This window comes from Crocodylus siamensis, chromosome 7 (assembly GCF_052110815.1).
Source record: "Crocodylus siamensis isolate JL-2025a chromosome 7, ASM5211081v1, whole genome shotgun sequence".
NCBI classification, from domain to species: Eukaryota; Metazoa; Chordata; order Crocodylia; family Crocodylidae; genus Crocodylus; species Crocodylus siamensis.
The window spans coordinates 4769691-4797690 of NC_143401.1; the positions used below are offsets into that span (position 1 = coordinate 4769691).

Genomic DNA, 28000 nt, shown 5'->3' on the forward strand with positions numbered 1-28000 from the left:
ATACTTTCCAAACTAGGTGTTTATTTTATAACAGTGTCCTCTCTCAGTAATTCTCCCCCTCCCCCCAACTGGCTGAAGTTTTAAGCCCTAAGTAAACAGGACAGGGGTTAGGCAGCCAGCTACTTAAATTGGGTGAGAGTTTTCTTTTAGGGGAACTATAAGCGCCAGTTAAAACCGTGTTAGTGGATAGATGCTGATAGATTTGGGAGCAACCCAAGTGCTGTTCCCCCCTTGGCCTAATTCTGCAGTCTAACCTGCTTCCAGCAGTAATTGACAACACAGGAGCCAGCTAGTCCACAGCTCTAGAAGAAAACCCATTAGCTGCAAACGCAACAGATACTTAACCAGCCATAAATTCTCTCTCTATATAAAGTCTCATGAAGTAGGGCAAGATAATAGGAGATTTGTATTATTTACATCCAAGGGTTTTTGTCCTCCCCCTTTTATGAACTTTGGCAACAGGTAGGTAGGAGTCTGACCCTGGCTTCCCAGGCAAACAGCGATTGTATATTCTTGGGGCGTCAGTGGCAGCCGCATGATTTCACAACCATGTTTCGGTGCTTCTTGAGGATCACGTTGTTGTTGCTGTCGTAGTAGAGGACGGAGGTCGCACTGAGCTTGGTGGGAGCACAGCAAGCCTTGGGGACAGCTTCAGGCTTCATCAGATGGACCTGAGGAACCAAGCACGGAAGGGTGACTGGCCTCCCCATAGCAGGGTGGGAACCCAACAGCAGTGAGCAACTAGCCTGCTTGAGGTAAACATGCAGCATTGGCTTTTAGTGAAGAAAGAATACTTCAAAGAGAGCAGCTCTTACCTGGGAAAAGCGCCGCTTGAATGGGGAGATTATTTTCAGCGTTCGTAAAAATATTTATTCTAAACTTTTGGCAGGGCTCGCTGCCGTTTATATTGGACGCCTTCACCTAGTGCCGCCCCTGCCGGGCGGCCCCTCAACTAAACTTGCATTTCTGTGCAGTGCCTTTGTCACAACTTATACTGACCTTGGGGTGAGAATAACGCAGGTGGGGAACTGCAGCCGTTATGCTGCACTTCGGGCTTTGTTGCCTACATCTAAGGGATAAAGGATTTTCATTACAGCTGCTCTGGGGAGACACCGCAGTAGTGAGCCTCTCCAGGCAGCACCTGGTGTCAAAATGGAAAATCAGTGCTGGGCAAAAACATTGTGGGTGCCTCACTTTACCCCTTCTCCAGGGGACAGCGGCTTGACTCATTCTTCTGGCAGTAAAGTTGACAAAGAATTCTTTCAGGACCTCTCCCCGAGACGTAAGCCTGGGAGCTTGTAAGTCATTAAGTGCACACAATTGTTCCTCTCTGTGGACCTGCCAGACATGTGCAACTCATTTATTTCAGGGCAAGTCAGAACCTCCCATTTCAGAAATTGGATGTTTTCCTATCCAGTCCCACTGGTTCAGGATAGATGGCTGGGGGGGTGGGGTTTGATCTTTCTCACTTCCAGTTCTGTTTGCCCCCTAAAACAAGATGCCATTCACATCACTAGGGAGAGGACACATGAAACAGTTAAATCAAATTTAGAAGTGGGGGGCAGTGGGAAGAAGGGGATTACCTTTTTTTTCAGGTTGAACTACTGCAACTGTTTCAGTAATTTTGCAGCTTTTTGATTCCAGGCTGGCCTGGGTTAGCTTCCTCTTACTGCAGAATAGGAGCAAACACACTGAGAAGCTACCATAGATCTGCTGGTGTATGCCTACAGGCTGTAAGTTTGTTTTTCATCCACCTGCAAATTGGTTTCTTTCTTTCATTTGTCCACAATCTGATGGCCCAGGCTTGGAGACCAGTGAGAGCAGTGTGATTCACACACGGCCAGACTTGGGCTCCTGGAAGTGTCAGTGGTGGTCATTTTGGAAGACAGGAACAGACTTAAATTTATTAAAGGCAAAGAGCAGAACAGAAGGCCCACTCAGAGCTTGCAGTGCAGGAGCCACAGATGAAATTCTGGTCCCACTGAAAAGGATGCCAGAGCTGCCATTGATTTCTCTAGGGCCAGAATTTCATCCCCTGTCTTCCTTGGTGTTCGCACAGTGAGGTTTTCCTCTCCATAGGGGCTTCTGGGCGCTGCCATCACAGAAACATTAAACAACAACTGACAGCTTCAAGGCTTTTGTAGCACAAACCTGCTCTAGTGCAGATGAATGAAGAGGAGAAATTAATCTAGGCTCCATGCAATTAAATGCTAACGCTAGAGTCAACACAATTCCTAAGGTTGAGAAATCAAGCACTCACAAGGCAGGAAATTCCCGAAGTTCAAAGCATCTCTTGCTATGTGTCGTGAGTTTGGGAGATGGTGGCATTAGAAAACCTTCCCTATTTGAAGCCTTCTGACTCAAGTGCTTGGTTTTTGATGCACAGGGATTCATTACATGCCCCAGTAGATTTCTGACATCCGCATGCTGCCTCTAAGCAGTTAGGAAAAAATGTGTGTGTGCATGAGTAGTCCTTGACTTACAGCGTTTCACACTTACAACATTTATAAATTGACACCCTGTTTCAACTTTCTGAGGTCAGTTTCGACTTTACAATGCTTGATCCAATGCAACACCACGCCATGCCAGCGAACAAGTTCGTAGCATTGCTCGTCTCCCTGGAGAACATCTGTCCAAACTTCCTTGGACACTTTCTTTAAGAAAGCCAATGAGACTCCAGAAAAACCTGCAGCCAAGATTCTTGAGAAGACTCCAGCCAGGAACCCTTCAAAAAGTCCAACCAAGAGCCCTTCAACAAGTCCAGCAAAGTCACTTCAAAGAAGTCCTTCCAAATCAATGTGATTGCTATTTACAATAGAAATACAATAATGTAGCTATATTACTCATCTGTAATTGATCGCGTACAAAATTCTGGGGTATTTTTGGTGAAAATAGGGTATCGGGCCTTGGTTCAGGAACCAATCCACCATTTATAACGTTACTTGAGAGGATTGGTTCTGAGTTGCAACGTTTTGACTTAAAAAAAAAAACAAGTTTTCAGGAACCAATTGTGTCAAGTCTGAGGACTGCCTGTATATGCATATCAGTGATTCTCAACTAGGGTGCCATGGCACCCTGGGGTTTCTTGAGACCCTTGCAAGGGTGTTGTGGCTGCCACACAATGTTAGCACTTAGGCATGCAAACATGATTCACCAGATAAACTGAGAGATTTCAAGTAGGGATCCATAGTGTTAAAACCATTCTGACCTGTTTTGGCACAATTCTTTGCAACAGAAGAATGGCTCTGGTATTTTTTCTATAGTAAAAAAAAATGAATGAAAGCTAAGAGCTGACACTGTCTCAGGGGTACCTCAGGTCTCTTGAGGGATGCTTTGAGTCTCAAAAGGTTGAGAACCACTGATATACCTATAAATCTCACACAGCTATTTGCAGTTCAGCAAAGGCGAAGCACCTCACTGAGGACTAGTTCCCCGCTTGTCAGTGTCAGGTCTTTATTAAGTTAATTGAGAAGAGGGGAAAAAAGTAGTCTCAGAAGAATATGATGCGTTTTCCATCCCTGTTAGCAGACCTCAGACAGGGAAGCTTTCAGCCGAAACAACTAAGCTTTAAAACAAGTGAGGGAAACCAAGAGGCTGTAATCCAAACCCTTTTCTAATGTTATAGCAGCTGTTAATTTGCAATGCGCGTTGCTGGCATTCATTAAATAAGCTGGTTTGCCACATTAATTTGAATCTGGCTGGGATGGTCTAGAAAGGGCAGATTGTGAGGGATCAGCAGAAAGACTGGGATGGAACCACCCAAACAGTGTTGCTTCTCGTTCTTGGAGATGGGTCTGACTTAAACCCCTGGCAAGTGCTCTCAAACTCTGAAGTCTGAGCCATGCATTTTAGAGAACTTTCTTTAAAACTTTTAAACAAATGTAACCTCTCAATTGGGGTTACAGAAATATTCCTATCTATCTTACAGACCTAACACTGCACTTTCTCCCATCACCTGCCCCCTGCAATGACCTGATGTATACTTCTCTCAGTAGATGAAGGCCACTCCAAATGCTAATAACCCTCTGCAAAGTAGTTCCTTTCACTACAAGCTATTAACGTGTGTATGCATTAACAAACTACTGACTAGTGACTGCAGGATGGCGTGATTGGTGGCATTCATGCAGGAGTCCAAAGGGAAGGCACATTCTCCTTCACAGTAGTAGGCAGAGTACCCTTGTGGTGCGATCACCCAGTCCTGTGAGAAAAAAGATTTTACTTTAATTAAGCAGCGTTCTTTTCACCTACTACACTCATTCATTCATTTTTCCTGCATCTGCAAAAACAATCCATTAGTTTGACCCATAGTGTGGCTAGGGAAAATGCCAAGAACTATGGTTTATTTTGATTTTTTTGTACTGCGCAAAGAGTCATTCAGCTGACTCCAGGTTCAGGGTCACCGATGGGGTTTTAGGTTGCATCAGTCCATGTTTCCCTTAATAATGCCAATGATCTTAAAGGGAGTTCCTGTTGATGGTCTCTGGCCAGACCAACGGGATGCGCAGTTAATAAGTTATAAATTGCCTTATGTTCATGAAAGACTCTGTTGGAAAGCCCCAATACAGGCTACTTTTTTTTTTCCATTTAATTTTCTTCTGTGTGAATTTTATTGCTGAAGCAAAATTGAAGGTGATGGAGGTGTAGAAGGGAGTTGGGGGGAATTACCAGCCATCCAAGGTCCTGAAAGCTGACATAGAGCTCATGCCTTCTGCACACCTGTCTGCCTTCAGTGACATGAATGTCATCTAGAAAAATAAAATGGGTGTGAGTGTATGCAGCCTGCTACCTCTGACTAGGTCCATTTCAATGTCCCCAGGCTCTTACCAAAGATCCCAGGAAGCCTGTTTGGGTGCGGCAAGTCATTCGTTTTCTTGGGCTGCCTCTTCCTGAGTTGCTTGACTGCCCTAGTGACTCGGGTTGGGTTTTGGGTTGCCCGAAAAAAGGTGACCATGAAGGGCTGCTTGGATCGTGGACCACGGCAACCCAGAAGTCCTGCTAAACTCGGGTCAACACTCTGCCCTGTGGAAGTCAGAAAGCACAGAGGACACATTGGTTCTGCAGCAGCCTCACAAGAGGCTGAGAGAGGAGCTCTATCCAGTTATAGGGGAAGAAAAATAAAGCAGGCAAACACTTTTTAAATGTAGAACAACCCCCCCCCAAAAAAAAAAAGCTCCTTTTTTTCCCCTCTGAAGTCATCTTCTTACATCTGTTCTGCTCCTTTTGTTCTACAATTTGCCTTGCAGCTTGCTCCCTTCCACAGTTTCCTCCCCTGCCCACTGTCGTCTTCACAATGTATGTTTCATAATCAAAATAGAGCAGCTCCTGATGTGCCAATAGGCTCCTTTCCCAGAGCCAAGCTAGATGACTGGGATCCTTCACCAACAGAGCCTGTGCTTGACAGCTCTACCTGCCTCTAGATTTCATAGACATCAGGGCTGGAAGGGACCTCGAGAGATCATCGAGTCCAGCCCCCCGCCCAAAGGGCAGGAAGTCAGCTGGGGTCATAGGATCCCAGCAAGATAATCATCCAATTTACTCTTGAAGGTGTTCAATGTAGGGGCTTGAACCACCTCCACTGGCAGACTGTTCCAGACCTTGGGGGCTTGGACAGTAAAGAAATTCTTCCTTAAGTCCAGACTGAAGCGGTCTTGCAGGAGTTTGTGACCGTTCGACCTCGTCATCCCTTGGGGCGCTCTATCTTGTGTTTTAAAGAGATGCCACCTGTCACAGTCAAATTAATGGTCATGCTCTATGAGTGAATTTTTTTTTCCTCCTAGGAAGACCAGAAGAATTAGTCTAATCACAGTTCAGCAGAGGAAGATTAGTAGGTGCGGGAAAGGTTGAAGAGGGAAGAGACAAGAGAACAAGAGAGATCCTAATGTTAGAAACAAAAATGTAGTTGTTTAAATGGTTTCAAGTTGTTCAGACTTTTTTCATAAGACTGATGCTACTTTCTTGGTGTTTCCGAACAACCTCAGCTAGTCTGTGCATTCACCACTCCTGGATCCAGCCCAGGGGACAATAGTGGCAAAATGGTTGGACAGGCAAAATACATTCAGTCAATAGGCATGTGTGTTTCTTCCAAATATGAACAGCCAGAGCCTGGGATACATTGCAGACTGCAACATTTTTATGAATGATTTGGATGTGGGGGTGAAGAACTCACTGGCCAAGTTCGCGGATGACACCAAGTTACAAGAGAGTGTGGTCATGCTTGAAGATAGGCTGCAGATACAGGTGGACCTAGACAGCCTGGCAATTTGGGCAGATCGGAACATGATGAAGTTCAACACTGAGACATGTAAAGTCTCCACCTTGGGACGAGCAACCCCTAAAACACCTACAGGCTTGGTGGCACCAAACTGACTAGAACCACAAATGAAAGGGTCCTGGAGGTAATAACAGACCACAGTATGAATACGAACCAGCACTTTGATGCTGTAGCCAGCAGGGCAAATAATACTCTGGCATGCATCAATCGATGCCTCTCCAGCAAAGCCAAGGAGGTGATTCTTCCACACTGCTTTGCACTGGTGAGACCACAGCAGGAGTACTGCATCCAGTTCTGGACACCGCACTTTAACAAGGATATGGACAAGCTTGAAAGGGTCCAAAAAAAGCCACTCGTATGATCCGAGTCTTACACAGCAAGCCATATGAGGAAAGATGGAGGGATCTGGGACTCTTCAGCTTGACGAGAAGAAGGCTGAGAGGGGACCTGGTAGCAGCTTACTGCTACACTAGGGGAGTTAAATCAAGGGCTTGGTGAGCAACTATTCACCAGGGCATCTGAGGGGAAAACCAAGAGTAGGGCCACAAACTCCTGGAAGATCAGTTCAGGCTCAACATTAAGAAAATCTTCAGTCAGGGTATCCAGACTGTGGAATAAGCTCCCTCCAGAGGTGGTGCAGTCACCTACCCTGGAAATCTTAAGAGGAGACTAGACAGTCACCTTGCTGGAGTCACCTCACCCCCAGTTATCTTTCCTACTTGGTGCAGGGGGCTGGACCCGATGATCTTCTGAGGTCCCTTCTGGCCCCTTACCATCTGTGAATCTATGAATAGGGTAAACATCCGAGACACCTTTCAAGGAGCTCGCTCAGGTACTAGAAGCCACCTAGCCACAGCAGAATGCAGCACATGGGGACAATTTACCCAGCTCCCTGGCAGGGCAAATTAGCCTGTGCTGAGTCCTAGTGTTGCTGTGACTACCCAGCACCCAGTATCTGCCATGTAAGCATGCCCTGCCTCTCGTGGGGAGTGTCAGTGGCACACAGGCTCTTAAATCACTTAAGTAAATCCACCCTCTCTCCATTGATTCATAGAAGTTAGGGGCCGGAAGGGACTTCCTGAGATCATCAGGTCCAGCCCCCCTGCTCTTAGGCAGGAAAGAAAAAAGACTGGGGTCAGATGACCCCAGCAAGGTGTGCAAAGCATGATGGTTTCAAGGGACCAGGTAACATGTGAGAGATTTGCAAAGGCTTGTTGCCTTCAGTGAGTCAGGATAGGATTTACGGCTGTGCTTTACAGACCTGGGACTGAGCACGATAATTCTGAGGAAGCCCTGATAGACATATTTTTCATCCCTAAACTTCTAATCAGTTGGAGAAAAAGGGGTTTTCTTTGTATTTCCATTGCTGATTACATCTAAACTGCTCCAAACATTTCATTTTCCCACCCTTAGGGGATGGCAAAACTTATGAGACCTCATTTGATACTGGACTTCCATCAGCAAAGCATGAATAAAATCAGCATGTACTGGTAGCAACAGAAAGCAGACCAGTTAGCCCTAATAACCCTATAGCCATATCTAATGGATCATGAGTGACTAGCCAGGTGCTAACCATCTCGCATGGGAACCAGAAGGCACAGAGGGGAATCCTCTCTTTTCACAGGTCATCTCTTGCATTAGCTGGCAGGGATCATCTCAGACTGACATGGGGAAAAAGAGCCATTTGCATAGAGGGAGAGAGACAAGCCTATCGTTCACAGCTGCAGGGGTCAGGCACAGGCTGCCCTCATAGCAGCATGGTTTCAGTAATACATGTCACTGCAGGGACATCACTGCAAGCATCAGCCATGTCTAGGAGCTGGCTGAGTGCCTGTGCTGGTTTAGTCCTAAGGGGGCCAAGTTACAAAGGAAAAAAGGGAACCCTTGCAAGACTTCAGACTGATGGGGAAAACCTGGAGCCACTTCTCAGGCTAGCAGAGTCCCACAGAGGTCACTGATTTTTCTCACCTGTGGAGCTAGTCCATGCTGTTCAGAGCTGGGGTTTGGAGCTGCTCCCATCCACACAACCCTGCAACTCTCAGAGAAGGAGTGAGGACGTGGTTTCACTGCTACAGTCTAGCAGGGTGGCAGAGAAAAAACTGCTGGACAAAGTACTGTTCAGGGAGAGAGGATACATTCTCCATTCCCCAAGGACCATTTCTGGAGCGCAGTTCTGGAGGCAAAACCTGGACTGGATTTTATCCATTGGCAAAAAGATGCGCTAATCCACAGAAACAGATCCCAGAATCCCCACAGGTAAGGACTACCTTAAGTCTATAAGCTACAGTGAGAGCAGGCCTGTGCCTGACCCCTACAGCCATGAATGATAGGCTTGTCTCTCTCCCTCTATGCAATGGTTCCTTTTCCCCATGTCAGTCTGAGATGATCCCTGCCAGCCAATGCAAGAGATGACCTGTGAAAAGAGAGGATTCCCCTCTGTGCCTTCTGGTTCCCATGTGAGATGGTTAGCACCTGGCTAGTCACTCATGATCCATTAGATATGGCTATAGAGAGCATGGTAGGAGAACTGCAGTAGCACTGATGCCTCAAGAAATAGACATTCAAGCTTTAAAGTGGATATTCTCCTTAAGTCTGTTTGCAATGAGCTTGTCACACCCAGAGCTACGTGTTTTTATAAAAGGTAGCATGAACTTTAAATCTGCTAAGTGTCTGACTCAGCCTTACCATCATCTGTCTCCACGTAAAGTCGCAGTCCCAGGTTGTACTTGCGGTCTACTAGCCAGTGATTACTGGCAGCTGTGACATCAAAAACCAGCCAGCCCTCAGCTCCTGCTCGGAGGTCCTGGAGGTCTAGTAGGAACAAGTCAGAATCCCTACAGGAACAAGACAAAACAGACAAGAGGCACAACTGAAACTGCCGATGCTTAGCATGCAGCTGATTTGTGATAAAGCAGTGCCTACCAGTGGGGTCCTGGGCTATAAGGAGGAGTTGTGATGCTACAAATACTATTAATAAGCACTATAATTCCTGTTTGCCTTGAAAAAACATGCTCACTCACTTTAAACAGTGAAAAAGCTGAGAGGTGCCATTGGTCCCTCTGGGAGAGATGTATTAATGAAATATGGGGGAATCATTTATTTTTTGGCCTTATCACCTCTAAGATAAGAAAACACGTATATAGGTTTGTTGGTAAACTGAATGCTCGGGAGTGAAAAAGTGGCACTAAACTACCAGTTCGGTAGCTGTATGAGCTGTTTCTGGCATGCTATAAAGTTCTGTTGGTTTTCCCCTGTCTTGTGGCACCTGTTGGAGTGCTCCTTCACGATCTCATAAATGCTGATGTGGAGGGTTTTGTTGGCGTGACGAGTGATACTTCTCATCTTGTATATTCGGAATTCGGCAGCCGTCACAGACTCCCCGGCGGGAATTTGGGTTAGGTCAAATCTAAACTCCTTCCAGTAAGGCTTCTGGTAGAAGATGTCTCTGTCATGTTCAACTGGAAAACACAATTAGAAAATGATAAACACTTTGCATCATTTGTATTACCAGCCATAATCAAGTAAAAGTCATGTCGGATGAGTTGCTTTGAGTTTTAACGTGGCTCCCCTGTACTTGGTCATACATCTCACTGACTTTTCTGCTTTTTGCAGGACTTCATTAGATTGCTTGTATTGTGGACCCGCTCTTAACTTTCAGCTACTGCCACCATTTGTTATGTGCCAGCTTATTTTGTGGAATACAATGCTGAGTGTTCCTCAGTTTCCACGATTGCTAATGTCCACAACTTGACTCCAAGCCTTTCCTTTTTTCTTAAAGCCCTAGCTTTTCAAAATCTTCTAAGAATCTCAATTTCATTTTTAAAGAAATGAGGAAGGAGAGACAAGTCCCAGCTCTCCTGGCTGTGGACGAAAAAAAAGAAAGCAGCTTGGGAATGTGACCCGAGCGTATTCTAAAGTTCACAGAAGCAGAAAACTGTGCGTGTGCATGTAACCTCAGGATTTCTGGGATACAGAGCTGGTGTTGGCAACACTGCAAGTTTTAAAATGCAGTCTATATAAGAGAGGCAGTATTACCCAGTGGATTGAGACTGCTCAGGGACTCGGGAGACTAGAATTGTATTCCTAGCTCTGCTGCTGGCTGCCAGGGTGACCCTGAGAAACTTGCTTCTCTGCTCTGTGCCTCTATGTCCCTACCTATAACATAAAAGCCAGTAATCTCTCCTTTGCACAGTGCTTTGAAAGCTGTTTGGTGCACACTGCTGGGTGAGAGTGGTACTGGAAGAGATGAACATCTTGCTTGCTTTTTAATTTCTCCAGGGAGAAAGTCTAGATCTGCATGGATCTCCTTGCCTGGTGCCTGTCCCTTCCTTCCTGTTGCTTATTTTTAAAAAAAACACAAGCAAAGGCCTGGAAATCTCTTTGGAAAAATGCTGTGCTGTGTAGAGTCTTTTAATGGTTTTGACTCTCCCTGCATCATGCTGGGAGCCCCAACAAAGCTGCCAGTTTGAGGTTTAATTCTGGCTGTGGTTTCAGAAGGAATATTTCCTTTCTTAACTGGGGCAACTGATGTGAGGAAGATCTATTGAATCCGGGTTGGGAGTGTTTGTGTTATTTCTGCAGCTGACAAATATCTTTAGGTTGGTTTACAAACTGACTTCTAAAACCTTGTGCACAATTTGATTTTCTCCGTATGACCATTATGGTGCCACTTAAATGCTGAGAGGGGAGGCTTTGCTCTGGCATGTGGAAGCAGAGAAATCTTTGGGCTCTTAACACAACAAACGCAGCCATTTCACAGCTTGTCGTGGGACCATCGAATGAAAGGGCACGATTATGTTTGACTGACCCACTGTGAGTTATGAGATCAGGTTTAAAAGGTTAGCGTGTGTTTCAATGCAGGACTGGGATTCAGGGCTGTTACCCCCAAGCAGAGCTTTGAATCCCTGGAAGGAAAAGTTGCAAAGATTCTGCCAAGCGCACGGGGGAATTTTGTTATTGATTTTATGCAGAAGATGAGTGCAAAACCGTGGAGGAGAGCAGAAGTGTCTTTGGACTTGTGTGATTTGCTGTGTGTTCATGAGAAGTTGTTTAATCCCTCAGTTTATCTATCTGAAATGGACAGGAGAGTTGGAAAGGTTTATGGCTGGCAGAGAGTCTCTGAACCCCCTTCCCCCAAAATTGTGCCAAGTTCATTTATTAATAAATTGCTCTAGTCTCATTAATGACATGTTTAACAACTTCATTGCAATAATCAATGCACTGAAATGATTAGACTTTAATGAGCTTGCCTTTGAGCACAAGAAGTGCAAGGTCATACAAGGCTGGAGGAAGGGTACTGTGATACCCAAAAGCTTGCCTATGTCTATGTTGGTCCAATACAAGATATCGCTCAAAAGAAGTCTTGCCTCTCTGAAACTGATAAACATTTAGGCCACTAAGCAATCTTGCTTTTGATTCATTTGCTAAAAGTGCTGGGCTGCATTAAGCTGTCATTCCCACGTTTTTTTATAGTATCAGCTTTGATTAGCAGTTGCTCTGTCCTTAAAGAAAGAACTGGCTAGGGAGGACAAGGGTGTCTTTCAGTCTCTTTTCCAGGCAAGGTGTTTAGGTTGTGTAACTCAGCATAGCTCCCTGGACATGGCCCACTGAACCTGCCCAGTCTCTGCTGTGCTGTCCTCTGAACATCAAGGAATGAGATGAAGAGCCCAGCTCATCTTGCATCAGCCTCTGGAGGCAATGGTGTCCCTAGTTTGAACCAACATGAGCAGACTAGGAATGTGAAATAATAAGCAGCCAGAATCACCCCTTCACTTACCGCAGGAGAACATGGCACCTGGGTGTCAGTAGGGTCAATGATAAGAGATTGACGCGGGCCTTTTCATTTAAAATGCACCTTAGAGTTATTTCACTGGATCTTTAAGTTAAGGTTTGGGCCATCTAAAGACTTGTCTGTGACAGTTTTCTAAGACTGCCCCTGTACAACAAATATTTATGACCTGCTCAAAAGTACAAATATTCAGAGATTCATAGCATCTGATGAAGCAGGTCGTCACCTATGAAAGCTCATGTCTCTTTGAACCAATTGATCTTTTTAAAGTGTCACCCTGTCTTGCCTTCTGCCTGTACAAATAATTAAACAATCTCAATGAACCTGGCCCAGAACAGGACGAAATCCTGGTCTTAAATATCTGTTGTTAATATTATTAAGGATAATGATAACGATAACGGATCTTTCATGAGGCTGAGACCATGATTCTCCTCTTCCTGATCTTATACCAGGTGCGTGGGTTTGAACTCGTGCTGTTGTGTACACAGGTAAGAAGTTGCATGCGACTTAGAGGTGACCTGTCTGATCAGCAGTGAAGCCACATCTTGGACAGTCTCAAGCACTTTGTTCTGTGGTCATATAAATTGTAGGTGATGTTGTTATTTTGCTTTTGCTATCAGTTAAAATTAATTTGTAACAGTTAATTTGAGCCAGCCCTAAATTGCTTTTTGATAGGGAGGTAGACTTTTGTTTTGTCAAAAGCCTTCATGGAAAGTGTCTGTTTTCTATAGAAGTTTGGTCAAAATCCTCCAAAAAAAAAAGGTCTCACTTTATTTTTTACGTATATAGCTTGTATACTGTTTCACTTAGGGTTCTTCTGTAATTGCTGCTCAGAAACGTCCCAGGCTATGGTTAAGGGGCATGATTAAATTTATTAAAAATCAAGAATAGTGTTTTGGAAATAAGAGACGTATTGAACAAACCCACTTCTACAATAGTGGGTGATCCTCCTATGATGTGCCCGTGTATAAAATTAATTGAATTAAAATGTAAGCTATTTAATTCCTTACAAAAAATCAAATGCATCATTAAACCAAAGCTGCTGCTATCAATGCTATTTTCAGGTTTTATGTTAAAATAGTGCTGGCAACTCAATATAACAGCTTGGAACCCATCCGCATCTACAAACTAATAAATTCACCAGCCCAAAACCTCTCATGTCAACGCGAGACACAAAACTGAAAGGGACTTGGTTAAATATGTAAAGGAAACTGTTTTAGAGCCCTCAGTGGCAGTGCAATCTCAGTAATGAAGAAACACGATGGAGAGATTAGGCGGGTCATGAAAACTTTATTGGAGGCTTTGGAGCAGAGGCTGGGGGAGCATCCATCTAGGACAGGTTAGGAACAGGACCTCCTGCGTTTTGTGCAGGGGGTTGGACTAGACCTTTGACATCCCTTCCAGACCTGCAGTTCTATGAATTTCACCTGAACTGCCTCCAAAACCTAAGCCCCACAGATGCCGAATATGAAGTACTGGCATGTACGCAATTCCCGTGGATGATGGAGAACACATGAAGAGTATGTGGACCTCACATTTATGTAAGGGGATCGTGCAGCTAAGCGCTCTTCTCCAGAACTGAGATCTTAATTAGGCATCCATGTGTCTTTAAAAAAAAAAAATATGTTCCCTTCCAACTCTTGGGCTCACCACAAGGTACATTTTTAAAAAAAGCAGCAGGCCAGGCTGCCCTCAGGCGGATGTGGAGAGCACTTCCTGTTCCAGCGGTGTGGGCCTGGCACCAAGCAATGGACAGCTGTGCTGTGGAAGGATGTTGCAGGGTACATTTGGGGAGGAGAAACCGGCATTTTGATCTCCCCATACAAAAAAGAAAACAACAGGACACCGCCAAGCGAACAGCTGCAAACTTGCTCCAAAGCCACTGGAATAACTTCAGGGTTTCTGAAAACCAACCCATACCCCAGTTGAGTAGAGCAACACCATATGTCATGACCAAGTCCTGAACGGTGCTCGGGAGGCTTGGAGCTCATAAGCTGTCCTTACTCTGCTCCCCAGCCCCAGATGCTCTGTCCTAGCAATGTGCAAGACATCCTCATCCAAAAAAAGCCTTAGTAGGGGCCTAACAGTTGGGTGTCTGCAGCCCAAAATGTTAGGTGCCTGGTCCTCAGCATGGAGCGCAGAGCCTGGCACCTCGGCTCCCTATATAATTAATTGCCCAGGCAGTGGAAGGTGTTGGGTCTAGGTCGGTCCTTCTCTGCCTCGGAGGGTTCAACTGCACAGCTATCAACTAGTGAGACTCCGGTGGCCCCTCTCCCCAGTACTGCTTGCTCTTCTCCCCACTTTGTCTTTTATTTTCTAATTTCTCTCTCCTTATACGCTGCTTTTTGCACCTCCTTTCAAAGCACTTCATAACATCTATGAGCTTAAGTTCAAGACAGCTTGTGCTGTCTATATATATCTTATTTAGTTAGTCTATGAAGGTGCATATCTACCCGGCCTTCTGACTGAGGTGAGGGAGCAGAATCCTCTTTTCCACTTATCTCTTGTAAGTAGCTGGAGTTGGATCTCTGCATAGCAAACATGGCTTAGGAGGGGTGTGACTGTAAAGAGCAGTTGCTATTCCTAAATAACTCCGTGTAGACAGGCCCTCTGGAAACAATGTGATACCAACTGAAAGGTCTGAGCTCCAAGTTCACTGATGCCCAAGCTACAGCCACATGTCAGTACATGCTGATTTCCAATGGGTAATAGGAAATTTGTTTTCTGTGCCCCAGCGAGGTGACAGGCCAGAAAAATTGCTCTATCCGTCTCCACCTTGCTGCTGCCGGTCGCATGTTTTACTGCATGAATTGTTGATCCCAGCCTGGTCCCTGCTTTTTTAATGATGCTGGAATTCAAGTTAGGGAAGGGAGAAGCAAGAATTCAAAATGCTGATGGCTGAGGTCTTGCCTGCCTTGATCAACAAATGATATGTACCTCAAAGTGGAGGGCTGGGTTTCCAGTGGGATCAAGCATCTCTCTGCCCCTGACCATCAGAAGACCTTAAGCATGTCACTGGCCTCACCGCTCAGCAGTGCTTTCTGGACTGGGTGTAGCAAGTACTGCAACTCGAAGCACTGCAGTTCTCATGTTTGCTCCTCGTATGAAAATACATCAAGTATTTAACTGAGGAAACGTTACTGTTTTTGAGAGCGCTGTTCGCAGGAAATCTGCCGTGTGCTGGTTTTGGACAAGAGCTGGAATATATGAAACCCGACAGCAACACAATCTTGTCTGGTTAGCTTAATTGAATTTCTATAAAGAAAATTATAATGTGCAGCGGCAACCTGTCTATTTTTTTTCCTCTACTCTCAGCTGTGGTTATTTGTGAGTACAGTCCTAGGGACGGCTGTTCCCTTATGAGTTCTCCTATATAGAAACAACAGACAAGAAACACAGAAACGGCATCAGCAACTTACTAATAAAATCCATACCAAGGCCTTAGAAAAACTATATAAACATCTGCAATTAGAGGTTTTACCAGAATACCTTAAATTTGTCATATCTGATTTATAAACATGCCTTCAGGGAAGGGCAGCCGGAATTCTTGTGGCAAAATCAAGGAGGTCTGTGTGGTAACAGAACAAGGACAGGCTAAATGTGAAAATCCAGCTGGGTGTTTCCCAGCGCTGCAATTTTGCTCCGAAGTCAGTTGAGAGTAGTGCATTGCAACAGTTCAGATCGGCTCTGAAGCAGCGATCTAAGATGGCCTAAAACAAATGAACACATGTGGCTTTTCTGGAGAAGCCATCTCGATCCGTAGTGATTTTTTTTTTTTTGTTTACATGTAAGGGGGGATTGGGCACGTATCAGCAAACCTCTGGCCTTCAAAAGTGCCACCTCCAGAGAGGTACTCCTTCCTTAGCAGCCCACGTAATGGGAGCAGCATGTGCATGCTAGGAATTGCGGCCTAGGGACCCATGAGACAAATGTTATAGTATAGGCAGATGCTTCCTAACCTGGAAATCTCTCTACACAACCACCTGGATAGATTATTCCTACTGTATGTAGCAAGGCTGGGTTGCATTTGAGGCCTTGCACAGTCAGGGATTGAAGTAATTTCTATGCAAGGGCCAGAGTGTGGATGACTGATGCTCAGACTTCTCGGTGCTCACGAGGGGATTATGTGCATGTGCCACATCTGTGCGTGTACCTGTGCATACAGGTTTCTGCCCCACATGTGATAATACACTGAATTCTGCTTTTCAGACTCTGAGAACTGGGCTTGACATCACTGAGGCTAAAGCTTTAGCATGGGCTTATTAATGTGTCTGTTTGCAGGAGGGCAGAAACAGTCTACGGTTTCTGGAATGTTGCAAGGCTGAAAAAAATGTTAAGTTGCTGCCATCTCCAATCACTTTCATTGTGAAACTTTCACTAAATTTAATCCTTTGCTGAATGGTCTCTTTTCACCCTCTGCAACAAGAGACAGAGCAAATCTCTAGAGCTGCTCCATGTAGCAGAGACGGGTCCCCTGGTGCAGATGCCAAAGGAGTTCTCTTGCTGGGACAATTTAAACCATGCTGGGACATGGGTGCCACAGTTGGCCTACGTGTGGCCCTCCAGTAGATCGCAGAGGCCAAGCAGCACAGTGGCAGGTGGAGCAGGAAGCAGAGCAGCAGATGGGGCAGGAAACCCAGGGAAAGAAGCAGAGGAAGTGGATTGGAGTGGCACCCAGGGAGGGTGCAGGGCTAACTTGTAGCATACCTGCCAAAAAGGTTGGCCCCCACAGGTTTACACCGCTTCCATAAATGATGTAAGCAGTACCTGCCATTTACCAGCATAAGCTGTGCCCACTCGGGGGCTTTTGCTGGCATGGACAAGATGGTTAGAAGTGGGCCTATCCACCCACCCCCTTTCACACACTTCATGGTCAGACATAGTTTTGCCAATGTAGCCTCATAGGGCAGGCCTAGATCTAACTAAAGGTCTCCGGTAGGAGAATGATGACTATTTCCCAAGCTACGGTCCTCATGGGGCTTCCTCCTGTCTAGAGACAGGCCCCTGAATGAGTACGTGCGCTTCCACAGGTATGCAGAATTAACATGGGCACTATGCGTGCAGGTCCGTAAGCACCTTTTAATGCACTTTGTTGGCTTTTTTTCTGGTACAACTGAAAATAAATGTTTTAAAAAAGACCAAGACTGTTTCCTCCTCGCGGGGAAATGTGCAGTGAGTTTATTTTGGAGGTCGCCTTTATGTGGTGAGTGGAAAAATAAATGACTTGCTAATCACTGGCATGTGCTGGGTGTGCAATCACTGGATGCAGAATGCAAATCCAACAGAGTGTAATCCTCTAATTATAGCATTTCTGAAATATACTGATTAACTCAAGGGATTTCCTTTTGGCTTGTGACTAAAAAATGTCAGACTTCAACATCAACGCAAAGAGCTCCTAGACCCCAACCATCTTAAAAGAGTGTTTTTCTCACGGCACAGTCCTTGTTCCCTTCCAAGTAAGAGGCATTCTTCCTTTGTAAAGGATTCGGAGCATATGAGAAACTTTTCAGTTTCTATATTACAAGGGCTGAACCAAGCAGAAATACTGAGGTAGTCAAGTATAGAAGGAAAGTCAATGAAGACGAGGCATCCTAGAAACACAGAGAAAGAGGGCTGGACGGGAGCTCAGATCATCTCAGCTAGCCCCTCTGCTCAAGGCAGGACCATCCCTATCCAAACCATCTCTAAGCAGAGGATGCTCGTTTAAAGGATTCCAAGTGGCTGAAACACTTAGGTTGTTGCTTCAGTCTCTGGGAAAAGAATAAGGCAATAGCAATGGTGATGCAAAGCTTGAACATTGATCTACAATCTAGTGATTACCACATACTTTAACAAATGAAATCAGCTAAGCCCGTTCCTATACTTCCATGTATGCTTAGTGAAGAGGAGAAAATTGGAAATACCAGCTAGTTGCTTTAATAAATCACTAAGTTATCAGAGGACTGAAGAACACAGGCCTCCTTTGTAGACTGGCACAAAGGCTACTTGGTCTACGATTCCAAGATTAACTTAACATCAATACTGGGGGAAAAACAGTACAGCTAGTATGACAGAAGTAAATCTATGTATAGTTACGTGATAATTGTGTGAATGGTGACATGGGGTCACGACAAAGATCAATCACGCCAGGCATTTTTTGGATAAAATTGCTAGCATTATGTATTAGAGAAAGCAAAGCCACCTAGTATAGGTAAAATTTAGTAAAGCTCTAAGGTACGGTCACTCAGAAGAATTGGCAAACTGGCAGTTTTAATGAAAGCTTAGAGCAAAGAGAAACCTGGGGATGTGTTAAACACAAGCTTATGGCCAATTCAGCCAGCATCCCAAGCTATTGTCTAGTCACTACAGCAAAGGTCTCCTAGTGAGGACTCCAGGGTTAAATTTGGTCTACTACAGAATATTGCTCTGGGATCTTGGTGAGTCATTTGTGTGTCTGAAAATTGTGCATAATAATTCCCCTCTGCAGGAGTGTTTTTGTGCCTTTTAACAATGCACATGGAGTCTTCAGGGATCCCTGAACGCAGAAGTTTGAATGGCAAATCCACAGAATTATCAGCAATAGCTACTCTTCTTGCTTGGCTTGTATCGGAGGACGGCTGGTCTAGCTTTTTAAACTTCAGGCTACAAACTCACAAGCTACCAGGAACCTTGATTTCTTACTGGAACAGGGTTGACACAACTCTTTATTTCCTCTTGAAGACAAATAAATGGTATAAGATGCTGGGTGAAGGGGTTCATGCATGAACCGTTTTGAGATCCAGTCTTGGCGTGCACATGTGAGACTAACAGTGGGATTATTATGATCCTAGGGCAGTTTCCAGAAATTTGGCATTTTTGCCAAAAGTTTCCTCTCCCCTTAGTGCAGTTTGTTATGCTGCACGCTGGTTATTGCTTTGCTGCAATAAAGAGATGGCTCCACTCCTGCAGACACTGAGTATGATGTTTCCTGCTCTGAATGGCCCCATTGATGCCAGGGGCACTGCCCAGAGTGAGTTGCATGTACTACCTTTGCTAATAGGTGTGCCTGGGAGGTTTGAGCATTCATTTTTATGGAGTGCTTTGGGATGGCCCCTGTTGAATGAAAGGCCCCAGTGACACTTTTAAGGACAGGAAAGGCATCGCTTGCAAAACTTGTAGATTGCTTTTTTTTTCCATTTGTGTCCTTAAACTGCATCTAAAGTTCAAGGCTCCATGCTAGAGAAAGGGTCCTGAGCAATTAGCTTGATTTGGGCAAAACCTTGGGTTTTTTTTAAATGTCTCGATTTATCTTTTAGGTGGGCTTTCCTACTCAAAGTAGTTCTGCCTCTGAGCTTCTGCACCCAGGCATGTGGCTGTCCCCAGCAAAAAGCACTGTGAGGGCAGTTTCAATGCCTTCCCATTCCTAGGACAAGAGAAGAGGTGCTTTTCCTCATGGATGGTGGCACAAATCAAATGTCCCCTAGGCAATCACAGCTGAGAGACTCTTATTGAGACTCCTTTTCCTGGGCCAGGCTCTTTACGGGTGCCCCACGCACCTGAAGCACCACTTTGCTGCTCGGCCCTGTCGCCCAGGGAGGAGGCTGAGGTTGGGGACAGAGGTTCCTCCTTTGTGAGGAAGGTCTGTTGTAGGCACGCAGAGCTGCAGCCCCCTGGGAACCAATGTGCTTGGGCCCTTTGGGACTTCTCCCTTGCTCTCCCCTTCGGTCTGACTCGGGGTCTTTACCAATTAGTAGCTGAGGGGAAGGACAGACGGACCCGCTTCAGTGAGTTTTTCAAGCTGTCTTTAGTTTATCGTGAGCTAAGTTATTTTAATGCAGGGGGGAAGGCAGACAGAAAGACCCTGAGGGGATGAAGCAGAGCTTTGTGTGAGAAAGCCGGGCTGCAGCTCTTCTCACGCAGCTGCAGGGCTGGAATTGCCCCTCTGGCCTGGTAGGTGACCAAGAGGTTTGGGAGGACGCTCCCAGGGACAAGCACAGCACCCTCCTCCCTCCGCTGCTGCACCTGGACAGGGCAGAGCCAGGACCTGGCTGCCTCTGCAGTCCCTCAAGCGTCCACCTTTTTTCTTTCTGGTGCATTTAAACCTGTTCCCATGCAGCAATCTCTGCAGCACTGACAGCAACGCCTGCAACTCCCTTCTGCACTAAAGGTATTTTTAGTCACTTTTTTTTTTTTTTAATGATAAATGTTTTGGTGTCTCAGCTACGCACCAGTTGTAATTACCAGTCCTGGCTGGCCCTGAATGGTCCACGTAACTGTTTCAGACACTAAATTAAAAGGAAATGCCAACATATCTAACCACATCAAAGATTCAGCATCTTAAAATACATTTAAATGAGATGTGCGAAAGATCCTATCATCCTTCAGCTGGAAACCAGGAAAAAAATAAACTACAGAAGCAGAAGAGAAGAGAGAGAATTGTATAAGTGCCTCCTGCAGTGTTACAAATTGTGGTGGATAAACCATAGTGCTTGGCTTTGCCTCCTAAATAATTGCTTTCTCCACCTGTCAGATAATAGGACGTTAAGGAAAAAGGTTGTCCCTGATAATACTTTATATAGAAAGGTCTGGCCTTTTTAAAATTCAGAACCAAGTCCAAAATTCTGGCGTGTTTGATCACACACAGTCCTTCATCTTACATCCCCATATTTCCAAGAAACTGGAAAGTTACTGCAATTCCCACATGGAAAAAAAATAACTTTGTTAAAAAGTTTGTGTTGGAAAGCATGTTTCAGTTAACATTCCTGCCTGCTCCTTCCTTCCTTGGCAGAAGAACTGAATGGATAGTCTCTCTTACCAAAACCCAACCCTTCTACAAGAAACACACATCCCTCCTTTCAGCCAGACTTACGAGGGGACACGGACCTGGACTGGGGACTGCTGTGCCTTGACTCGTGGGAAAGGCCCTGGGACGGGATGCAGCTAAGGAACTGAGGAGAGAGCCCGAGTTGCTGGAGGTGCAAGGCAGAGGTGGGAGTAGGGCAAATATATTTCTGATGGTATTTCATTGCTGCTAGGGTTTGGCTTGGAGGTCACAGCTGGCAGGACTGGGGTGATCCCACTCCCAGTATTGGTATACAGTACTTGTGATGGTGCTTTCTACTGCCTGCAGTAGAGGGGAGAAAATCCCTGCCCTGAAAGTTGAGGCTGAATGGAGGATCATTGTGCTCACATCTAGTGGCTGTCAGTTCAAGTTCACATTCTTTTCACAACCCAACAGAGCGATCTCAGGACTTACAGCTCTTTGCAATCACTTCAGTTATTAGCTGGCAGTCCTTCAGTTGCCGTAAGATCTCCCATTGCTCTGCTATTCACTCCCTTGTATTAAGGGGCCTCTGTGAACAGCATGTCCAGCCACATGCAGACCCACCCAGCTCTTTCAGCTGTGCTTAAGCTGACTTGCTAAAACGGATGGAAGGGAAGCAGCTCCACCCAAATTTCTAAGCAGAGGCTAGGAGCTAAAAAGCTAGGCATCCTGCTGGGCTGGACTGGCTCTGAATCAAACAACCACCTGTTATAATTGGGGGGTGGGGTGGGGAATGAGTGCTAAAGGTGGGTCTCTAGGAACACAGGCTTTCATGCAGAGTAAGTATGCAGTACAGCCGCTGCAGAGAGTGTGCCAAGCAACTGCTTGCAAATGCAAAAACGGAGATGGGGTGAGGATGTTAGCAGAGAAACAGGAAAAAACAGGGAGATTTCCTTCAATGCATTAGACTAATAATGACCCATCTGTGGGGAAAGCCACACTTTTTGCTATAGGCAGTATGGCTGAGAGTGACATCTGGGCTTATTATAATGGAAGGAAATGGGAGAGGCAGAGAGGACCCCCCCCACCATTCACTTCTCTCTGTATCTGACAGCAGGGGGTTAATGTTGCTACATCTTTTGTTTGGAAGAGTTAAGGGCAAGTTTCATGGCTCTATGCCCTTCTCCTTTTCTGTGCATTAGCACTGAAACAGCTCTTGGCTTGAAGAACACCTGTCTGCTCTCCAGCTTGTAGGAAGAAGAAAAGAGACTTTTTTAGGTAGCTTTTGTTCTGTGACTAGCAAGGAGGCAAACACTGACTTCACACCTCTTTAACATGAGCTAAAATACACTATGCTTGCAAAGAGGTTGCATTAAAGTCTTGCCTGAGTCCATTTGTAACGCATGCCTCCAGACCAACCTATCCTGGTCATCAAGGTGGGTGTGGGTCCTTCAGTGACTAGCAAACTGGTTTGTGGAGGGAGAACCACAGTCTGGTTCTCTCTGACTGGGTCTGCCCACGGAGTGTGACGAAGTGCAAAGCTATCCTTGGGAGGGACTGGACTGCCCAGCTCTGAAATTCCTGGGTCATAAGTAAATCATTAAAATGGGTGGCTGCTCCCGGAGCGCTGTCATTCCCAAAATAACCGGAGTGGATAGAACTCTCTGGAGACTGCATCAGGTTCTGACAGCTTCCTCTTGGCATCTCTGCCTGCTGGCTCTGTGGCTGGGACAGTGATGCAGCTTTCCACATCCCTTTGAAAGGAAGGTGACTCGAATCTTAAATTTCAACGTTCTGAACAGGCCTATGGCGCAAGAAGCCGCCCATGCGTTTTCCTAGGCAAAGCCGAATGAATTTCCCTGCAAGCAGTGGGTGGGGGGGGCGGTGCATGAAGGAAGGGGTGCTCAGAGGAGGTATGCGTGCATGCTGGTGCACATGGTCAATGGAAATACAGCATATTAAGGGCACCCATTAGTGCTGCTAATGGTTTCCATCAACTTTTCCTTTTAAATGCTTCGTTTTTCTACTGCTAGACTTCACACACAAATGTTATGCAGAGTCCCAGTGCCCAAGAATGAAGGAATTATGGCAATCCTCGCTTAAAATAAATACAGTGAAGCTTATTCTCTTCAAGCTAATGTGTAATAACAGTGCCAGGACTAGGGCTTGTCACATACCCAGGCTTGTTTCCCGCCCCCCCCATGTTTTTATGGACTCAAGAGGGGTCTCCGTCTGAAAGTCAAGTAACTCTGCAGGACACTAGTAGATCAGTTATTTTTGCTGGGTGAACTGGGTTGGCTTACTAATAGCCAATTCAGTGAGCAGGGAAAAATTCTGCCTGTGCAAATATTCGAGTGGATGAAGGTTCTGGACCTAGTGGTTTTTATGTATTTATTCATTTTGAACTGTTCTACCCAAGTAGATGTTCGCATCTGCAAGGGACGACTGACAGGATCAGTTCTGTACACAACCACCCTAGCGTACTGGCATGGATTTTTTTTTCTCCCACGTAAACGCAGTTGCTTGCTCAGAAATGCGTGCACAACTGCATATCTACTGGAGTCCAAATAAAGGTGTGACTGCTCATCAGAGCATTAAATTACCCAATTTGTCCCACACGAGCAGGATAATTGCACAGCAAATTATGCATGCAACTTCAGGTAAACCTCCTCCCACAAACCTTTAATTAGCAGGAAGGATTGGACAAACCCACAGCATGGAGGCTATTCAAAGTTTAAGGCTAGAATTCCGTTGCTTGGTTCTCACGTGGTCCCTGCGGGACATGGGGTTTTGGGGGGCTGTGAGACGTGAGAAGAGAGAGGAAAGTGATTCTTCCTCTCTATTCGGCACTGGGGAGGTCTCATCTGGAGTCCTGTGTCCAGTTTTGGGCCCCCCATTACAGAAAGGATGTGGAAAAAGTGAAGAGAGCCCAGCGAAGATGGTTCAGGGGCTGGGGCACAGGACTTCTGAGGAGAGGCTGAGGGAACTGGGCTTATTTTGTCCAGGGAAGAGGAGACTGAGGGGGGATTTAATAGCAGCCTTCAACTACCTGAAGGGTGGCTCGGAAAGGACGGAGCTGGGCTGTTCTCAGCAGTGGTGGATGCCAGGACAAGGAGCAATGGGCTCAAGTTGCGACAAGGGAAGCTGAGGTTAGAGATTGGGAAGACCTTTCTCACGAGGAGCGTCATAAAGCACTGGAACAGGTCACTCGGAGAGGTGGTAGACTCTCCATCCTTGGAGGTTTTGAAGACCCAGGTAGACAAAGCCTTGGCTGGAATGATCTAGTTGGGGCCGGTCCTGCTTTGAGCAGGGGGTTGGACTAGATGTGACCTCTGGAGGTCCCTTCCAACCTTCATTTACTATGATGCTATGAACGCAACATGAAATGTGGACATGCTACAGGGGAGTTTTCAGCATTAAGTCTATACTTCCGGGGGTGGGGATGGGGAGTTTTCATTTTCCCCCTCCTGATGAGTTGGAGGGGAGAGGAGCTGATCTCCACCCCTTGCATTGTCTTGCTCTTCCTAGAAGCTCTGTAGCAGTCTAGCCCACAAGATTTCAGAGAGAAACTTCAGCGTGTGAACTGAGCCAAACTGGTGCCCCTGAGTCGGATACCTGCCTTGTGAGCGAGGACATGCTGTGGTCACACACATGCCCCATGTTCGGTGCTCCTCTTCTCCAGGTGTGCAAGAACAGAGAGGAAACTTCCGCTGTGCGGGGGGGGATGGCTTGCTGAGACACCTCTGGTGAATGGAGTGTCTCATGTGGGCACAGACTGGGAAAGGGTCTCTGTTTTACCCTGTGCCTGAGTGACCTGTGTGCTGTGGCGCTGTCACCATTCTTCCCTGTGTCTGGCTGTCGTCCTGCCTTTATTCAGCAGGGTACATCATAAAGATTTACAGCCACTGAGACACCTCCCGTTACCAAACCCAGCCCCCTGCCCTGCCAAACAACAGCTCTTAGAATAATAGATTTCATAGATTTTTTTTTAGGGTCAGAAGGGACCTCAGTAGATCATCCAAGTCCGACCCCCGCCCTGGGCAGGAAAGAGCGCTGGGGTCACGTGACTCCAGCCAGGTAATCGTATGGACCCATCTGAACATTGAAAATCTCCTAGTCTGCCCAGACCAGCCCCTAACAGCTTTGTATGGTCTTGACGCATGTATCACTGCAGGCCCCGGCGGTCTGATAGACTGAGCAGGAAACAAGTACAGACCACCCCCCCATCTCTACGAGGTGTCTGTAGGGGCTGCCTTGATACTGTAGCCTCCGAGCACATTTTGTGTTATGTCCTGATGAGCAGGGAGACTTGGTGACTTGCCTGAGGGCAAGCAGGATGCCTGTGGCAGAGAAAAGGACAGGGAGCCCTGGGCCACCTTCCACTCCTGTTCCACTCCCCACACCCTCCTGCTGTTGTTAACTCCAGGACTTTTCTAGCAACAACTTCAGCACCATTTCCAGGCCTGGGGCTGTGCAGAGTTTTGGGTTATGCAGGAGGAGGAAAAGAGCCCGCAGAGAGAGCCCCTTTCATGGGGCATCAGTATCCCCCTATTAAATGGTGTTTGATGCATCCAAAGCCCCAACCCTGTCCTGCTCATGAAGCACCTACAAGCCAGGTAATTCCAGCCATCCTTGAGATCAGCAGGACAAACTGTCCAACAGATTAACTGACTTGGAGCTGGGGGCCACTCTCTACCAGGCATGGGTTCAAACTACCTATCCTTGGCCAGCGTTTGTCACCACTCTCTGGCTCTCCCTTGCCTTTGTCCCCCAAAACTTTGGACTGAATATTCCTACATAAAAACCTTTTGAAGCTGCAGTCCATCCAGCCTACCACAGCACTTCTTAAAGAGGAGAGGTGGCTTGCAGCACAGGCAAGGAGACATTGCCCATCTGTCCAGAAAGAGAATGAGCTCTGTGATGTTAACGTTTCTTTTCCAGCTCCATTGCTCGTCCTTCCAAACAAGCCCTTTGCATCCTAACTAGCTCCGCCAGGCTTTTCACGGCCACTTCGGTACATTGTCCATGAGGAAGAGAGATGCTTGTTAGATAGCCTCCCTTAAATGTCACTAGCATGTTGAAATGGTACAGGCAGTAACCAGCCAAACTGGATTCCTGCAAGCATTCAGCAACCTGCAGCGTCTCTTTTTGAATCCCGATTCCAGTGTCAGGAACTTGTTCCACCCAGCTGCTGACAGAGAAGAGCACAGATTTTCCCCTGCACGCTCTGTTCCAGCAGCATCCGTCCCCCAGCACAGCCCTACACGTCTGCTGAATGCTTGGAAAACTCCCCAGATTCAAGTGAGCCCTCGGGGGTAGGCGACGCTGCTCACCACTGACTCCAGTTGGAGCGGCGCCTGCTCGTGTCAGGGCTCTGGGTGGTGCTCTGCTTTTAAGTCAGTGCTGATAAGAGTGAATTAGTAGTAGAGGTAGCTGGCAAGGGGAAGGTTTGATCCCCAGGCCCTGTGCAGAAGCAGGGCCCTGTGCCATCAAGTGTCATGTAGGGCGCAAACAAGTCTCCATCTTCCCTGCCTATCATGTCCTCCACGTAAAGTCTAGGGAGCTTCCCCCCACAAGCATCTTTTTTAATGCCCTGCTTGAGTGTAAGCCAGCTCAGAGAAGCCCTGTAGTGTGCCACAGTCCCCTTCCTGACACAGCCCAGTTCTCTCCAGCCTGTTTTCTGGAGGACCATGGGGGTATACATTTGTGCCATTTAGTACCTGATATTTTTGCAAGAAATTGGCTTTCTGGGGCAGTCGAGGCCTGCCTGTGCCGTTGGGGAAGCTCACACCTGCATGCCAAGGTGGGAAGCATGCTCTCGCGGAAGATCCAGGGCTTGCGGTGGCAGGAGCGATGGGCCCGTATGAACCGACCCCGGGCTGTCCTAGCAGGGGCACAGCCAGCAGCGTGCCAGCGCTTTCTGTGGCCAGGTCTCCTCCCGTCTTTGCTGCTCTCATGAGCACCCTGATGAGAGCGAGGGCAGCCGATCTGTTTTCTGGGGCTGCCACGATCCTTCCGGGAAGCAAAAGGGAGTTTTGAACGCTTGCCCTTGCCTTTCCCACATCCAACCACAAATCTCTTTATAAAGCCCGACTGCCTGGTAAATACGAGACAGCCGCTTTTCAGTACAATCCAGCCTCTGAAAAGGCTTTTCTTAGCCAGGCTGCCACAGGAGACTACATCTGGACAAAGGATGCTCAAGCTAGAAGACTTATAAATAGGCGCTTATTTACACAGCCCCACAACAAAGCGGCGAGGTCGGAGTTAGTAACGAGGTTTGGTCTGTGAGGTTTGGGTCCCAGTTAAATTTAGCAGTGAGGCTTTGGTTCCTAGCGAAGATCTGGCTGGGGGACAGGGCAGGATGTTGTCAGAGGCTCGCGTGGAGCGGCGGTATCTGAGGCGGCGGCACTCTCCGGTAGCCCTGCTCCGCTACGGCGCCGGCGGCAGGTCGGGGGCTGCAGAGGCACAGCGCCCCCCTCGCACGCCCAGCAGATAGTCAGCACCTTCCACCCCGCAGGTGCTGCTTGGGCGCCCGGTCCCCCACTCACGCGGCTAGGCGCCCCGTCCTCGAAACGCCCGGCGCGGTCAAAGCGCCGTGTCCCCTAGCAGCTCGCGCGAAGGGGCCGGGCACTGTGCGGATGGCGCCCCCCCCGCCCGCTCCCCTGGCTCCCGTGGAGGGGGTGCATCCCCGCAGTGGCTCCCAGGGCGCGGGGAGGCGGCAGCGGCTCACCCAGGTTGACGAAGCTCATGACGGTGTCGGCGCGGCTGAGGGCCGGCCCGGGCGGCGGCGCCTGGGTGCTGAGGCTGGTGAGCACGGGCCGGGACACGCGCGCCGCGCCGCCCTCCTCGTCGTCCTCGGCGCCGGCCACGGCGTGGTACAGGTCGAGCATGAAGAGCGGCGCGGCGGGCGCGGGGGCCGGCGGGCGGGCGCGGGCGCGGGGCCGCGGCCGGCCGGGCAGCCCCAGCACGGCCAGGATCTCCCGCTGCAGGTCGCGGCGCTCGCGGGCGCTGAGGCGGCGCTGCAGGAAGCTCGAGGCGTGCAGGTGGCGCCTCACGAAGCTGGGCTCGGCCGGCCCCGGCCCGGGCCCCGGCCCCGGCAGCGCCCCCAGCACCAGCAGCGCCAGCGCCCCCAGCACCGCCCGCCGCCGCGGCGCCCCCATGCGCCCGCCAGCCCGGCCCGGCCCCGCGCGAGCCGGTGCGGGCCCGGCCCGGCCCGGCC

At 47.5% G+C, this 28000-nt stretch overlaps 1 protein-coding gene across 1 annotated transcript; it reads right to left on the minus strand.

Annotated features, from left to right (window-relative positions):
* Position 1: 1 nt before the first annotated feature.
* Positions 2-28000, minus strand: LOC149859370 (bone morphogenetic protein 8A-like). The gene is made up of 7 exons (XM_090057183.1): positions 27512-28000; positions 9537-9729; positions 8957-9105; positions 4825-5019; positions 4666-4745; positions 4088-4198; positions 2-671 (listed from the first exon to the last, which is right to left on the minus strand). The coding sequence occupies exons 1-7, from the start codon at positions 27939-27941 to the stop codon at positions 522-524; spliced, it is 1308 nt and encodes a 435-aa protein (XP_089913309.1). The 5' UTR covers positions 27942-28000; the 3' UTR covers positions 2-521.

Coding starts and splice junctions, on each gene's coding strand:
- LOC149859370 (XM_090057183.1), bottom strand. CDS start 27,941: ATGGGGGCGCCGCGGCGGCGGGCGGTGCTGGGGGCGCTGGCGCTGCTG. Junction 9,106..9,536: donor GTGAAGGAGCACTCCAACAG/GTGCCACAAGAC, acceptor TTGTTCCTGTAG/GGATTCTGACTTGTTCCTAC. Junction 4,746..4,824: donor CAGGCTTCCTGGGATCTTTG/GTAAGAGCCTGG, acceptor TTATTTTTCTAG/ATGACATTCATGTCACTGAA.